The following is a 16,919-nucleotide window of genomic DNA, read 5'->3' on the forward strand; positions in this document are numbered from 1 at the left end:
CGTCATATTCATCCTCTACCTTTGTAACGTCATCTTGTTTTAATTTTTGTTATGTTTCATTTTTAGTATATTCCTTGTTGGCACATTTTCCTCATTCCCTAGTGGTTTGCGTGTACGCAACTGAAAAGTTGCATTTAATTTGTGGTAATTTGCATAGTGATTATCATGACTATCCGCAAGGTGCATTGCGTAGCGATACACTAATTTTACTACATGAAATGTACCTGTATATCACAATCATCTTGTTTAGGAAATTCGGAGTGATATGTCTGTGTCAATTTTTTTTTATTTGTTTAAAGAATCCAGTGAATATTTATTTCTAGAGGGACATTTCGACCCATATCTCCACAAACTTTGCGTACGACAAAGCAACACAAAAAATTCAAAAAGCCGTTATAATTTCTATGCGATTACCGTGAACTAAAGCGCAAATTTTGCGGTGTCGATGAAAAAAAATGAAATGAAATCTTTAAGTTTTACGTATCACGGTTATACCAGTTAGGCTAAGGAAGACGGTGATGATGAGAGATGAGTGAAATGGTGGAATGAAGAAAGTGGGAGGAAACGGGAGAACCCCGAGAAAACCCACGAGCACGGTGTTTCTCCACCACAAAGTCCACACGGCGCGAGCTGGGATCGAACCAGGGACCCCAGGCACCGGATGTGCATGCTCTACCACTGAGCCACCGAAAAATTAAAATAATAATGATTATAATCAAACATCTTGACATTTAAGAAAAGTTTCAGTGAAAATTGAAAACGACTCAACGGTCTATGTCTTTTGTGTCTTGCGGTCACATGCACTAAGTTTTTGTTAATGTCATGAAAATGTTATTTCGATATTAATTTTAAGAGTACAACGGATGCTTGAGCCTCGGAGCCATGTAGTCGGAACCTATGGTGTACTGAATTACCGATGTTCAATACTATATCTCTCTTCAGTTTTTGAAGAACACCACTCAGGGCCGTCGCGTGGGTTGTAAGTGCCCAGGGCGAAAAATTCCCAGGCGCCCCCCCCTTAAGAAAACAATCAGAATTTATTCTGTACTCCTAGATTTAATAATGGAATGTAAGATAAACTAAGTTGGTATTATACAATTTTTAAAAGTGAATGGCTTTTGTAGTTAAAACATAAAAGTTAATGAAAACATGCTTTTTGAATTGTTGAAATCGAGTGCTGTTCTTGTTTATTTTGAACTTGATACACATCAACATAGTAATAATATAGAATATACAAATAACGATACAAATACATATTAAAGCTCAATGGGTAAGTTATAACGAAAACTGTATTTTTTTTACTTTCGCTAAAAAGCCACCAAAATGAACTTTTCTTTCCTTGCGATTAATACATTTTTTTTTTTTCAGTAAATTTATCATAGCGTTGGAATACAAAAGTAACTTTTTCAGGTGACTTTTGTAATTATTTTCATTTGCTTCAATTCAATAGTACAATTACAATTTATGTTCAAAATCAAAATGTACGATTTGTTAATGTGCATTCTGAAAGATAATGCTATCGAAACGTTGTTCCAAAACATGCAGTGTAAAGATCGTATAATGATAACATAAAAATGCTAATAAAATAGAAGTGAGCGAAGTTAACTGCATAATAACATATACATACTTTATTCAAACACTAAATGGCATTCTCCTGACTTTTCTGTGAGCAAATATGGACAATATCTCTTTGAAATCTAACTTTCTGGCTTCATCATTTTCAGTAGCTACTATGGCCAGTGAATTAAGTCTTTCCTGAGTCATTATTGAGCGTAAATAGTAAATACGTCTTTATCAGCTTTAAATTACTAAAATGTCAATGGGACAGGCATTCTTACATAAGTATAAAAAATAGAAAATTATTTTAAAAAGTAGAAGTTTGCTGGACACGACAACGATTTGTGTTGTTGACATTGTAATAGCTGACAGGGACCCTCCCAGGATTTCGATTCGGGGGTACCGGAAAAGGGTGTCTAGGAATATCATACCCTGCTGAGTACACGAGGTCCGGCAGTACCCTTCGAAACTTTGTAAAACTTAAGCTTTAAAATTGCATTGTAGGGGTCTAATGCCTTTTTAAAAACTATTTTCAGTTTAAAGAATGTAGAATAGCTTAAATTTGAATTTCATTAAGATTTCTTTTTCCATTTTTGTGGGAGTACCCTTGAGCCCCCTCCATGGCTACGTCCCTGATAGTTAATAAACACAGTTGTTGTATGAGGTTAGTACAGAATTAAAGGACTGAAAAGATATTTATTGTGTTATTGGAACATTTCTTGGACTAAATAGGAATAAAGAAATGTTATTGAATTCTACTGAAGTTTCTTCAGTTTGTACCAAACTGTCATACGGATAAGAAGTAAGTAATAGCAGATCTTGGTCAGTTTTCCAAAATAAAATATCTTCCCATAGAGGGCTGGAGAGAGTTCCCGTTGAATAATCCTAGACGATGTTTTACATTACCGGTAATTTTACTTAGCCGTGGCCTGATCATTGTTAAACTATCTGAATTAACATTAAATTAAAAAAAAAAATATTTTCCAATATAATATGAATTTCTTGAATTTTGTTGACTTGTCATCCCGGCGCCCCCTTGGTCGCGGCGAACGGGGCAATCGCCCCGGTCGCCCCGCCCACGCGAGACAGCCCTGACACCACTATTATGTTTTGAAATGAAATTAAATATCTAGTTTAACGTCCCATGATATGCACCGAAGCTAAGGGAGACGGTGATGGTGAGAAATGAATAAAATATGGAATGAAGAACGCAGGAGAAAAATTGGAAAACCCGAGAATACCCCCACGCACACGGTGTTTGTCTAACAAAATACCTCACATGGAGTAAGATTGCATTTGTGTGTTGTTTGAAAACGAGTAATAACTACAGAAAACGTGAACCGATTCAGGAAACGACATACTGTTGTAAGGACGAGTCTTCGCCCTTACTGTATATATTAATATTAAATTAATAGTGAAGTACGGTATAATTATGCTGTTTAAATGTTTATAAAGGTAAGTCTGGCCAGACGTATATATTCTATAGTAAAATTAATAATTATATTCACATATATATACACATGTTGATAGGGTAAAATATTATTTAAATGCTTATTCTTGTAAATTGTATATATGCTGAGTTGTGTTTTCTTCTTGTTTTTTCTAGTTTCTTAAAGTTATTCGTTCAAGTTTTTTTTATATAGTTTTTCTAGCATGCAATGGAAAATTCCAGAGGGTAAAGACGGTTGGACAAGATTTTCAAACGATTTTTTGCGGATTCTTTTTAGCGAAAATAAGAAACAACATAAAAAAAGGACATGTTCGCTTGAGGATATATAAGCGAAGGGAGCCATTGCATTGTGCGGGAGTTGGGAATGAGACTTGGCTGTTAGAAGCCTCCCGTCGTTGTCTTGGATATTGCCTCGCCTGGAATTTTTTTAAAACTTTCCTATCTGTTAGGGATCGGTTTGAGTGATAACCGAATGACGGAGAATTAAGTTCTCTGTGGCCAGAGTGATGGCTGTAGATTTTTCTTGATTTTTTTTTTAAATAGGCTTTCTAGAGGGACTAACCTGAATGATGGTTAGAGCAAGGAAGAAATTCCTTGGGTCAGAGTGATGACCGTAGCTAGTATGAAAATTTAGTTCAGATAGAAATAAGCTTGAGTGATAGCTTATCGGGATGAATGATTCCCGTAATCTTCTAGCTAGGAGAAAGTAGGATTTTGGGAAATTAAAAAAAAACCTCTGAGGCAAGCTTCATTAAGGTACTTTTTAGATTTTTTTTTTTTTTTTGCTAGGCCAGAGAAACCTAAATGATGGTTTTCTCTTTGATACGAATAACCGTCTTTGGACTGAGTGATGTCCTTTGACACTTCTGGTTATTCTTGATATTTCTTTTATTGACGGAAGGTTGGAGTCAGGCCTTCCTGATAGAATTAGGGTAGGACTGAGCTGTGAGGAGATGACTGATCAGTGAAGTCTGAATAGAGACTGATAGGATTTTGATTTGCTTGAGCTTCAAATTTAAGAGACAGGGCTTCAATGCTAAAAAGCTCTGAAAGTTTTTTTTCGCTATTTGGAGAATTCATTTAATTATTTTTTTTTATTTAATTACTGAATAAAGATTGTTCTTTACCCTGAATCTTGTTACAAGTTTTATTGAGAGATATTCACCTGAGTGGGTTGGAATTTTTATAAAATTATTATTTATGTTAGTGTTCCTAATTGTTAATTTCTCCTAGAGGAGCCTGAAGAGACGTTTGCAAGAGACCAGCGATAGAAGTTAAAATTTAAAGGTTGGAAGGTAACACTACATAAATTGGGGGCTCGTGGCGTAATTTTTAGACATTTGACGAAAGAGATCGACCCACCTCATAATAGCAGAATTTTATGTTATTAAGATCAGGCAGAGTAAAGAAAGTAACCATGTCAAGTACAATAAGCTTAGAAGAGCTTAAGAGCGCTTTGGGGTTAGAAGAAAGTGAGGAGGCTAATGTGGTTAATATACTAGAAGAGATTAGGAAATTACGAAGTTCTAGAAGTGGCGAGGGAACAAATGAAACAATTTGTAATTGTAGAAAGCCAGAGGAAGTGATAGATATTAAACTTTCAACACCAACCTTTTCCGGTGAGAGAAATCAATGTCCCTTTGAATTTCTCGATCTTCTCGAAGAATGGGCGAAACAGAAGAACATGCCGGAGAAAGATATTTTGAACTTTGTACTTCCTAAAGTATTACTGGAAGAACCAGGGCGCTGGTTTAAGTTCAGAAGGCCATTTGAAAACTATGCCGAATTTAAACATAGTTTTCTACAGGAACACTTCAGTTTCGATTATAATTCGGAGATTGAAAGTATGATATCAAATAAGCTTCAAAACCCGGATGAATCGTTAGCAAGGTTCATTAGAAGTATGGCAACCCTGTTTTTGAGATTAAAAGACCCACCGACGGAAAAGGAACAGATCTCAAAAATAATAGCAAAGTCCCATCCAAAATTTAGGCAATTTTTACATGGGAAGAATTTTGAATCGTTGAAAGAATTTGAACAGGAATCATTAAGGATCCAGTCCTATCTTCTAGGACAGTATAACTATATGCAACAGGCGAGTTTTAAAAACTCAGATTATGGTCATACTATTGCAGCCATCAATACTAGGGAAAGAATAGAAAAGTCAGACGCGGCCCAGATAGCAATTTCTGCCTTAGACCCGGCTAAAGTAAATAGGTCGGGTAATGAGAGACGCCATGTTAGTCAAAAAGAGGAAAAAAAGAGAATTCAATGCTTCGCTTGCAAGAAATACGATCACAAAAGCTATGAATGTCCGGATAGGAAAAGAAAGACAGGAAAAAACGAAAACGTATCAGCCTCAGTTTTAGACAAAAATAGAATGAATAGGGAAAGAGTTGAGCCCTATTTATTTGGATTTTTCTACAGGAGAAAACATTATATGTATTTAGACAGCGGTTCTTGCATTAGTTTATGTAATACTAAGATAGCAAACCAATGGAAAGAAAGCGGTGCTCAGTACGAAGAGAAGGAATTTGAAATTTCGCTGGCTAGTGGCCATACAAAAAGCGTTGCCGTTATAACTCCAGTTTTTTGTATAAAGTCTAGAAAGATTAAGCATAAATTTTACGTTTTGGGAGATTTAAATATTCCTCTCATCTGTGGAGCAGATCTGATGCAAAAGATTGGCATATCTTTACACTTGAAAGATGGTGGGTGGAAATTCTCCAATGAGAATTACATAACTTCTTTTGCCAGACCAGACAGGACAGAGGATGAAAACAGGTCAACATACAGTTACCAACGTAAGCGATTTAGAAGCCGTAAAAACACTTCACGGGCGTGTTTACAAATAAAGGAACGTCAGGAGGGGAGAGAGAATTTTCAAGAAAAGAAAAGAAAAGAAAGTGGGAGAAAAATTCCGAAGCGAAAATTGTCACTTCACTAGGTCAGGCTGGCGGAAAGAAAAAAAACAAAAACACATATGGTTCTACTACAAGAGGGAGAAAAGAAAACGACCATAGAACGGTGGTTGGTACTCAGGTCAGTAACCCTGAAGAAGGAGGGGTGAGTTCGGCGGACAACAGCCCTAGAGTAGTAAAACGAGGTACACAGGAGAAAATTCACAATGGAAATACCGTTGCAAAAAACTTGAATATTTCTCGTCTTCAGCAGGGAAGACGAAAAAAGCAAGAAAAACGTTTGTAAGGGAACCTTTAGTTAAATGTACGGTTTTATCAATAAATGACGTAATGTACCTAGACATTGGTAGCTCTATATCTTGCATAAGCCAGGAAACTGCAGAAAAATGGGTAGAAGCGGGAGGAAAATTAAAAAAGGGTTCCATAGAAATTCTTTTAGCGTCAGGAACGGCCAGAACAAATGGCTCTATAACTGTTAATGTTAAATTTTGTGGTCATACCGTTCGTCAAACCTTCCACGTAATCTCCGGCTTGATTAAGTCAGTTTTGGTTGGACGAGATTTTATTAAGAAAGCCGGAATATCGATTCATTTAAAATCGGGTGGATGGTCTATAGATGATAATGAAACCCTAGTTTGCTTATTTGATAGGAGAGAAGCAAGTCCTGAGAGGAATGATAATGAATTGAATCTCGTGAATGAGGAGGAAACCAATGAGATTGACCGCATGATTAGTAATGTGAAATTAGACCCCCCGCCCATGGATCAGTTTTTAGAAATAATAAATGAATACAGAGGAGTTTTCTCGGAAAAGCCAGGTTTGACTGACGTCACAGAGCACACGATAAAATTGAAGGATAAAACCCCTTTCACTTCGCGTTTGAGGCCTTTGTCAGAAGAAAAAAGAAAAATTATGTCTGAACTTCTCGATGATATGGAGGCACAAGGGATTATAGAAAAAACTACATCTGATTATATAAGTTGCTCTATTTTGCATAAAAAACGCAACGGTTCGTTCAAACTCGTGCTCGACAGCAGAAAGTTAAATTTAGCTACAGAGAAAGAACAAACGAGTATACCGGGAATTTTTGAAGCTCTGAGTTATCTGGGGAACAAGAAATATTACCTCAAATTAGATCTCGCTTATGCATACGCAAACTTGAGAATTGCGAAGGAGTGTCAAAAATACACTGCTTTTATTACACATAAAGGAGTGTGTATGTACAGAAGAGGGGCATACGGCCTCTGTGGTCTTCCAAACACTCTAAATAGACTAATGCAGTTGGTTTTAGGGGAGTTATATTACACTAAAGTAATCGTTTATTATGATGATTTAGTGATATCCACTGAAACGAGAGAAGAAATGCTCGAACTTTTGAGAGAGGTCTTAAAAAGATTTAAAAAGGCCAATTTGACAGTCAGTCCTTCGAAGGCATTATTCTTCGCAGAAGAAATGAAATTTTTGGGATTCCAAATAAAGCAAGGAATGGTGTCCTGCACAGAGGAAAAAAAGCGGATGGCACAGCAGATTCGGAGACCAAGGACGAGAAAGCAATTGCAGTCGTTACTCGGTTATTTTTCATATTTTAGGCAGAATATACCAAATATGGCTAAGATAACTGCTTGTTTGACAGATCTCCTCAAGAAGACGGTGAAATTTAAGTGGGAGGAGATTCATGAAAATTCTCTGCAGAAATTAAAGGAAGCTTTAATTGCAGACAAAAAGCTCTTACTGCCAAGGCAGGGGAAAGATTTTTTTCTTGTTCGTAGATTCTTCAAATATAAGCACGGGCTACGTCTTATCGCAGAAGAATGAACAAGATAAGATGTGTGTCGTAGCATATGGTTCGAAAAAACTGACGGATGGACAAAGACAGTATAGCACGACAATGAAAGAATTACTAGGAATCTTATTAGCGGTAGAAAGATTCGAAGTCTATTTAATACATGCCCCGGTTGTGTATGTATACACAGACCATGAAGCTCTTCTTACCATGTTGAAGTCCCATAAGCTTTCGGCAATGCTAACTAGATGGACGGCTAGACTGGCTAGATTTCCAATAGTGCTTAAGTATAGGAAGGGAACTAAGCATTACGTAGATTATCTATCGAGAATAGAGAGTGGTTATACAGAGCCAATAGATTTTGAAGGCTCTGAATTAGCTAATGAACATTTTCCCTTGGAATCGGAAAATGATTCAGGATATTTTAAACTAGAAGAAAAGAATGGAACTCTGGTAAACTGTGACGATTTTCGAGGTGAAGAAAATTTATTGATAGATATCGAATTTAGTAAAGGAATGAAAGAGTTCAAGAAGGAGCTTAAAAGCAAGAAAAGGAAGAAAGAAGAAACCTATAGTGGGAAAAATGTAATTAGAGATAAAGAGAAAGCTGAGATGCTGCGTGAGTTACCTTTCTGCTTAGTCGTAGAAGATAATAGGAAGGAAGAAGAGGGAAAGGAAGAAGGGAAAAACGAGATTTTTACAGACAAGACCCTGGTGGATATGAAGGAGGTACAGAGATTACAAGAGGAAGATACTTTTTTATCTCCAATAATCCGATACTTAAAAAGCGATATAACTGGGTTTAGTAAAAGTAAGATCAAAAAGCTGAAACTGAGTACGAAAAGGGCCTCGATTGCGAGAAATGGAGTACTACTGAAAACTGTGAAAATTAGGGAGATCAGAGCAAGATGTGATTTGGCTACCGAATTCCTTAAGGGCAGCTGCGTGTGATGTAACACATAATAAGAAGTATTCGGGTCACCCTAGCTTTAAGGAAACTTTAATGAGGATAAGGAAAAAGTACTTTTGGTCTACGATGTACAAGGATGTAAAACAATTTTCGCAAGCATGTGTAGCTTGTGCTATTTTTAAGGACTCTGGGAAAGTGAAATATGGCTTTATGTCGAGTTCCTTAGTGGAGGCCCCAGGTCAATGTGCTTACATCGATTCCCTGGGCCCCCTCAGCAGATCAAGTACCGGTGGACATATGTACTGTATAATTATAGTGGATGCATTCACAAGACTAATAAGATTTTTTCCACTTCGAAAGGTCACATCTAAGACAGTAGCGAATTGTCTTATTAATTTTTTCTGTGACCAAGGGAGTTTTCCACGCATTATATCAGATAATCACGCAGTATTCCACAGTAAACTATGGAGTGAAACGCTTGAAATTTTAAACTCCAAGGCAATTTATATATCTGCATATAGAGCATGTGCCAACAAGAGCGAAGTTTGGGTAAAACAGTGCAAGACCAGTATTTCAATCTATAGTGAAAAGCATAGTGATTGGTCGAAGGATATTAAGTTGTTAGAATTCGCAGTAAATTCGAGAACTTGTTCTTCCACGGGCTACACGCCTATAGAATTGACCTATGCAAGGGAGATACAATTTCCGTACCACCCGACGGAAACAGCTGAAGGGTCCCATGCGGTGACCGAACACAATTTCACAAGATTCGTCACGGATCTAAAGATGAAGATGAAATCCGCCTACGAATGCGCTAAATTGACGCAAAGGAAGAGACACGACGAGTCTAAAAAGTTTTATGACCGGAGTAGGAAAGGGCATAATTTTATGGTAGGACAAAAAACGTGGGTGAAGGCAGTGAGATTGTCTTGTGCTCCCAAGAATATATCTGGTAGCTTATTGCCAAAATACCTCGGACCATTTTTGTTGTTTAAGAAACTGGCGGAAAATACATTCCTAGCTAGGAACATCTTTACAAACAAGACAATAAAAGTAAACGCATATCAAATGAAAGTATATAGGAAGCCCCCGGAGTTTAGTAAACATCTTTTAGAGCAGAAAGAAGACTTTGTTCTGAAAACTCCTGAAATGGTGGGGAGGGGGAAACATGGCCCCAAAATTAAGCTACCGTTTAGTGAGAAGAAAAAGTAGCTTGAAAGAAAGAAAAAAAAGATGAGGGCTAAAATTTTTTTTGTGGGATACTCTTGTTTATATTTCCTTTAGAACACTTAGAGAATTTAGTTTAAAATTAGACACCACTGCGAACAGAGGTTTAATAATTTTCCAGAGACATGGCTAGTAAGTTTAAGAAGCCATTCCCAAAGAAGTCGATTCCCAAGAAGAGAAATGTATTCACTTCTTGCAGACCGAGTTCAAAAGACCCTTTTGAACTAGAATTACTTTTTCGTCTCGACGAAAGTAAGACAGAAAGATACCATCCTAAAGAGGAACTTGGGATAAACCAAGTTAATAAAGATCCGAGGTTCTGTACGTTAGCAGAACTAAGAGCTCTTAAAAAGGCGAGATTGGACAACGAGGTGGACGAATCCAACCCAGGACCATCTACTTCCACAGGTCATATGCATCTTGACGGTGACAGTGACGAAGATGTACTCACTCTTTGTGCTGAGGACATAGAATTTCCAGATATTCCTCCAACGCCCGGTAAATTTCTGGAGGTGATGGAAAAGAATATAACGAAGGATTCAGTGACCCGGAAATTATCCTTCTATTAAAAAAGACTCATGGTGCAGTTGTGACAGGACAATAACTTCTTCAAAGAGCAGGCAGTACAATTTAGTGAAACAGTGATCAAGTGGAGTGGTTAAAAAAAACTGTTAGAGACAGTGAACTAGGCTCATAGAAGCCATTCTTAGTTTTTTTGTGTGTTGTGAAATCTGTGGTTATTTTTATAGTGTATTAAGAGAAAGAAAATATTTTTGAAGATTCCCAGTGAAAAGACAGTGAGAGACAAAAGTACTGTATGGGGAATCAATTTTTTTCTTTTCTTTTTCTTTTTAGATTTTGTTGAGTGCTATGTAAGGACGAGTCTTCGCCCTTACTGTATATATTAATATTAAATTAATAGTGAAGTATAATTATGCTGTTTAAATGTTTATAAAGGTAAGTCTGGCCAGACGTATATATTCTATAGTATAATTAATAATTATATTCACATATATATACACATGTTGATAGGGTAAAATATTATTTAAATGCTTATTCTTGTAAATTGTATATATGCTGAGTTGTGTTTTCTTCTTGTTTTTTCTAGTTTCTTAAAGTTATTCGTAAATTCCAGAGGGTAAAGACGGTTGGACAAGATTTTCAAACGATTTTTTGCGGATTCTTTTTAGCGAAAATAAGAAACAACATAAAAAAAGGACATGTTCGCTTGAGGATATATAAGCGAAGGGAGCCATTGCATTGTGCGGGAGTTGGGAATGAGACTTGGCTGTTAGAAGCCTCCCGTCGTTGTCTTGGATATTGCCTCGCCTGGAATTTTTTTTTAAACTTTCCTATCTGTTAGGGATCGGTTTGAGTGATAACCGAATGACGGAGAATTAAGTTCTCTGTGGCCAGAGTGATGGCTATAGATTTTTCTTGATTTTTTTTAAAATAGGCTTTCTAGAGGGACTAACCTGAATGATGGTTAGAGCAAGGAAGAAATTCCTTGGGTCAGAGTAATGACCGTAGCTAGTATGAAAATTTAGTTCAGATAGAAATAAGCTTGAGTGATAGCTTATCGGGATGAATGATTCCCGTAATCTTCTAGCTAGGAGAAAGTAGGATTTTGGGAAATTAAAAAAAAAACCTCTGAGGCAAGCTTCATTAAGGTACTTTTTAGATTTTTTTTTTTTGCTAGGCCAGAGAAACCTAAATGATGGTTTTTCTCTTTGATACGAATAACCGTCTTTGGACTGAGTGATGTCCTTTGACACTTCTGGTTATTCTTGATATTTCTTTTATTGACGGAAGGTTGGAGTCAGGCCTTCCTGATAGAATTAGGGCAGGACTGAGCTGTGAGGAGATGACTGATCAGTGAAGTCTGAATAGAGACTGATAGGATTTTGATTTGCTTGAGCTTCAAATTTAAGAGACAAGGCTTCAATGCTAAAAAGCCCTGAAAGTTTTTTTTCGCTATTTGGAGAATTCATTTAATTAATTTTTTTATTTAATTACTGAATAAAGATTGTTCTTTACCCTGAATCTTGTTACAAGTTTTATTGAGAGATATTCACCTGAGTGGGTTGGAATTTTTATAAAATTATTATTTATGTTAGTGTTCCTAATTGTTAATTTCTCCTAAAGGAGCCTGAAGAGACGTTTGCAAGAGACCAGCGATAGAAGTTAAAATTTAAAGGTTGGAAGGTAACACTACACTGTAGTTATATGCCATAAGTGCAGATCAACTCACACGGATTGCATAAACTACTGGGAACACATTTACTCCAGCGGTATTTTTAATGAAGCCAAGAAGTTCAAGTGAAAGATATAATGATTTTTCCCCTTCCCTTTTACATTCTATAAAAAATTCAAGTAGTATCAGTACTTGTGCAAGACTCTTCCGCAAGAGTCTTGATTTTGGTCTTGTTCTTGCATGTATGTCTGCTTGCATGTATGGTCTGCGTGTATGCTATGCATGCAAGACTCTAACAAAAACTGCAAGACCAAGACTCTTGCGCTCATCACTAGAAATAATGAAATAAATAAATTCCTTGTTAATTTCCTGATAGTAACATTTAACTTACTTGAGTTTTGTATCTACAAATTGTAAGTTGATGTTTGTCAATAATCTATTTCACAACACATAAGAAAAATAATTAAATAAAAGTATTGATTCTTTCACAGGTTGCAAATAACGCTGAACTACGGCAGAAGTTCGTTAACAACGCAGTGAATTTTGTAATGCAACATGGATTTGATGGATTTGATCTTGATTGGGAATATCCAGCTCAGCGAGGAGGTGCAAGTTCAGACAAGGTTCGACGCATCATTTTCTATTATCTTTATACAGTAAATGCTACAGTTTACAACATTCTTCTTAGAACACCTGAATTTTCGAGAAAAAATATAACACATGTGTACTTTACGTTTATTATTTTTTATATCTTCTATGTACATATGAGTAAAGGAGGTTTTGCTCACACATTTCAATTTAAAAACCAATCCAAAGTAGTTTTAGAAACTATCCAATAGTAATAATTGAAGAAAAACAGCACGTTTTTATGCAACATTTCTATTCGTACAGTAGTATGACGTGTCGTGTTAATCGTAAGTAATATTATCATTCACGACTGTTCTTGATTCTATAGTATTGAAGCAGTGTGGATGGTGTAGGCGACTCTTATTAGTGGCAGGTGCAGCGTATGCTTTCCTTCGAATACCAGAAATCAAAATGGTCAAGCAGAAGGTGCTGAGTTCCAACCTAAAAGAGGTAATTATGAACTTAGCACTCTGAGGAAATTTTTTACGACAAATAGCAAGTCCCATTAATGGTTTGCACTCCACTGTGCATTACATATTACAAAAATTCAGAGAGCAAAATTCAACGAGGAATTGACCGAGGAAACCAAAGGAACCTCAATTAAAAGCACGCGAAGAAAGTTTCATTCTTCAAAGAATTCGAGAAAATCCCAAATTAAGTCCCCAAACTACGCCCATTAGTGAACAATGTGTCCGGGAAGCAGATGTGTGACCAAACCGTCCGGCGTGTTTTGTAGAAATATGGGTATCATGTTCAAATAACGCGAAAAAGGCCGTATGTAAGTAAGAAGAATCGCAATAAGCGCTTTGCATTTGCAAAACAACACCGTGATTAGGATCAGGAATTTTTGGATAGTGTATGGTCCGATGAGACGAAAATAAGTCTTTTTGGGTCAGATGGGGTACGAAGGGTATGGAGAAAATGAAATACAAAGAATAATAGTATGAACACACTCCCCAGTTAAACATGGTGGTGAGTCACTAATGGTTTGGGCCTGTATATCATCGAAGGGAGTTGGCACCATCCAGTTTGTTGATGGCATTATGGGTGCTAATGCACATTGTGAAACATTAAAGAACAATGTCAAGCAGTGTGCGCAAAAATGGGTATGTCCCTGCCTACAGATTTCAACAGGACTATAAACACAAGGCTCGACTTAGTCACCTTATGCAGAGTCGTTTTGACGTATGATTAACGTCATACTAAAGGCCTGATTACTGCAGGAAACATATGTTAGTCAAACTCTTTAGTATGGCACTAATCACGCGTCATAACGACTCTGCATAAGACCCAGTATGTCTTGGTTGATTTGGAACGTGCCGAAATTCCTGCAAACTCCACTTCAAAGCCTAAATTAAAACCCTATTGAAGATTTGAAACGGCACGTTCGTAAACAGAATGGAATAAAATAAGACCCGAAAAGTGCAAAGATCTTGTAAGCTCCACGAAGAGACGGTGTCTAGCAGTAATTGAGGCAAGGGATATGTCACAAGATATTAGACTTACCAAGTGAGTGTTTTTCTGATGAGTTCTTTGTGGTATAATATTAATAAAGAGCTTGTCGCACTTTCATTAATAATCCAACCAGGGCCAACTTCCTCTATTATTGTTCAGAAAAAAGTTAAATCAAAAAAGTAATACAAAGCATTAGACGACAGAGTTGGCAGGAATTTTGAAACAAACTTTCTAATAGGACTTCACTTCAACAACTTTGGAGTTTTTGGAGAAAGTACACAAAGAATATGTCTAATACGGATACACCCTTATATCTCGCAAATTAAATTGGGTAGACTAATTTCATCAAAACTTATCACCACTTTTTGTTAATAATTAACGTCTTCTATTACAGAGACAAGTTTCCATATTCAAAACCCTATTTTAGATAAAGACGTTACGATAGGAGAATTAGAGATAGTACTTAAAAATATAAAAAAAATAACTTCTCCTGGGATAGATGGTCTAACATATTCCCACTTAAAAAATTTATCAATAACAGGTCTTAAAATACTCCTAAAATACTTTAATAACATATGGAATACCAGCGGTATACCATTGGAATGGAAAAAGGTACTGATTATCCCAATTCCGAAAGCAAAACAGACAATTTGCACAGCAGAGAATTACCGTACGATTTTGTCACTCCTCTGTGCGTTTGAAATCTGAAAATCTCATACTCAATAGTTTTTATAATAGAATCAAATTCTACATAACAATATCACTGGGTTCCGAAAACACACTTCCAATTATGATGCTTTAGCTCCAGTAATATTGGATATTAATTATGCATTCTACACAAGACAATATCTTTTAGCAATTAGCATTGACCTAAACAAGCATATGATTCTGTAATTTTGGATATACTTATAAATAAATTATATAAGTTTAATATACCGAGTAAAATTATTCGAATAATACATAATACATTAGTTAATAGAAAAATCTATACAAAAGTTGGCAATACTTATAATATGTCTCGTACTACATCATTAGGGCTACTTCAAGGTAGCAAATTAAGGGGGTGTCTACCCATCATCAGAGGCTTCAGAATCTCCATAAGGTAACATGTAAAATTTAATTCGTAAATATCTTACAAAATACTGCACTTAGAAACTTGTAGTTTTCAATACGGACACCAAAGAACAATACAAAGGAGGTGGTTAACTCAATTTTAAACTTAATGACTTAGATTAATTGTAATAATTACTTCCGTAATTAGTTAATCACTATTGCAGGTAAAGGATCAAAAGACCACTTTCATACTTCACAAATTACTACAGGTGAAATTCTTTGAAGAACACATGCTGGGAAAGGATGCATTGTGGCAATTTGAACAGCGAAACTCATGTCTATCCCTCCATTTTCATAATCATTTACGCCTTGAGCAGTTTCCCTTACCACTCCCCGCCCCAGATGGCAACTACCTGAATTTGCCTTTTCGATGGAAACAGGAGTGACTCAAGTGTCAACAAAATACTTGGTAGAACAAAGATAATGATCTTTGAAACCTCAGTATCGAACATATGTTTCCGATTGCTTTTCTACATCTTTTTTTTCTTTCTTTCTTGAAACGGATGGATTCTTCTTCCAAGCAGTAGCTTTCACTCAAAACTATACAACGAAGAAAAGTCTAAATGTTTCTTATTTACCTATCTTTTGTTTTCTGGAAGGATAGGTTTCATCTCATTATATATTGTTTATCATAGAAAACAGACAGTGCGACATTTCTGTGGTTAGAATGGATTAATTGTATGCAGTGGCGTAGCACACTTTTGCGGGCCCCCCCGCAAAGTATAGAGAAGGGGCCCCACTTGTAAAGCCGACACAAGTAAGGTGGAAGTTCTACTTCTTTAAAACTTTATTCATCGCAAGACTTCGGGGCCCCTATACATCGGGGCCCCCCCGCACTGCGGGGGTTGCGGGGGCAGCTGCTACGCCACTGATTGTATGCAGGGGTGGCAAAAACCAAATTTTCCTTGTTTGGTTTTTGAATAACTAGAATTTGGTTTACCTACTCCTTTATATATTTACCATACCCGTGTGTGCACCAGAGTTGGAGTGGGTCGGTGGGTCAGTGGGTCAAGTGGGTCAAGTTTTCTGAGTGGGTCAGTGGGTCGTGGGTCAACAGCATGTGACCCACTGTGACCCACCACCCACCGTGACCCACTGCGACCCACCACCCACCATGACCCACTGTGACCCACCACCCACCATGACCCACTGTGACCCACCACCCACCGTCACCCACTGCGACCCACCACCCACCATGACCCACTGTGACCCACCACCCACCGTCACCCACTGCGACCCACCACCCACCATGACCCACTGCGACCCACCACCCACCGTGACCCACTGCGACTCACCGACTCAGTATGATCTACCGACCCTCAATGCTCACTGCATTGTAGACAGTATCTTCTGAATACTGGTAAATTTGTCTCCGTTTTACTTTCAAGACCTTAATTTCCCTTCCTTTTCCACTTGTTTCTGTCTACTTACTTGAGGTGAGTATATCTAACCAAGTGAAAAAAGAACTTCAGGCACTTTTGGATATTGATATTTTTAATAGTAATACTAGCAATACGACTTACACTACAACTTGGCTTTCGAGACCTGTGAATTTTTAGAGCTAACTACTGGAAAAAATACATTTTTGAATCACTGTAATATATAAATTGTTATATAAAAAATTGAATGTAACTATGTGTACCTGATCATCACGGTTAAATTCCAAAGTCAAATGAAGTTAC

The 16,919-nt window shown here is 36.9% G+C and overlaps 1 protein-coding gene across 1 annotated transcript in view; it reads left to right on the plus strand.

The window, feature by feature from the left end:
* LOC145679387 (putative chitinase 10) overlaps positions 1-16,919 on the plus strand; it is a 378,497-nt gene that overhangs the window by 156,441 nt on the left and 205,137 nt on the right. Inside the window, exon 5 of the mRNA XM_081749970.1 lies at positions 12,534-12,665. Within this exon, the coding sequence (XP_081606096.1) occupies positions 12,534-12,665 (132 nt within the window). The remainder of the gene's footprint in view (positions 1-12,533; positions 12,666-16,919) is intronic.

Source organism: Thermobia domestica, chromosome 2 (assembly GCF_964235325.1).
Source record: "Thermobia domestica chromosome 2, izTheDome1.hap1.1, whole genome shotgun sequence".
NCBI classification, from domain to species: Eukaryota; Metazoa; Arthropoda; class Insecta; order Zygentoma; family Lepismatidae; genus Thermobia; species Thermobia domestica.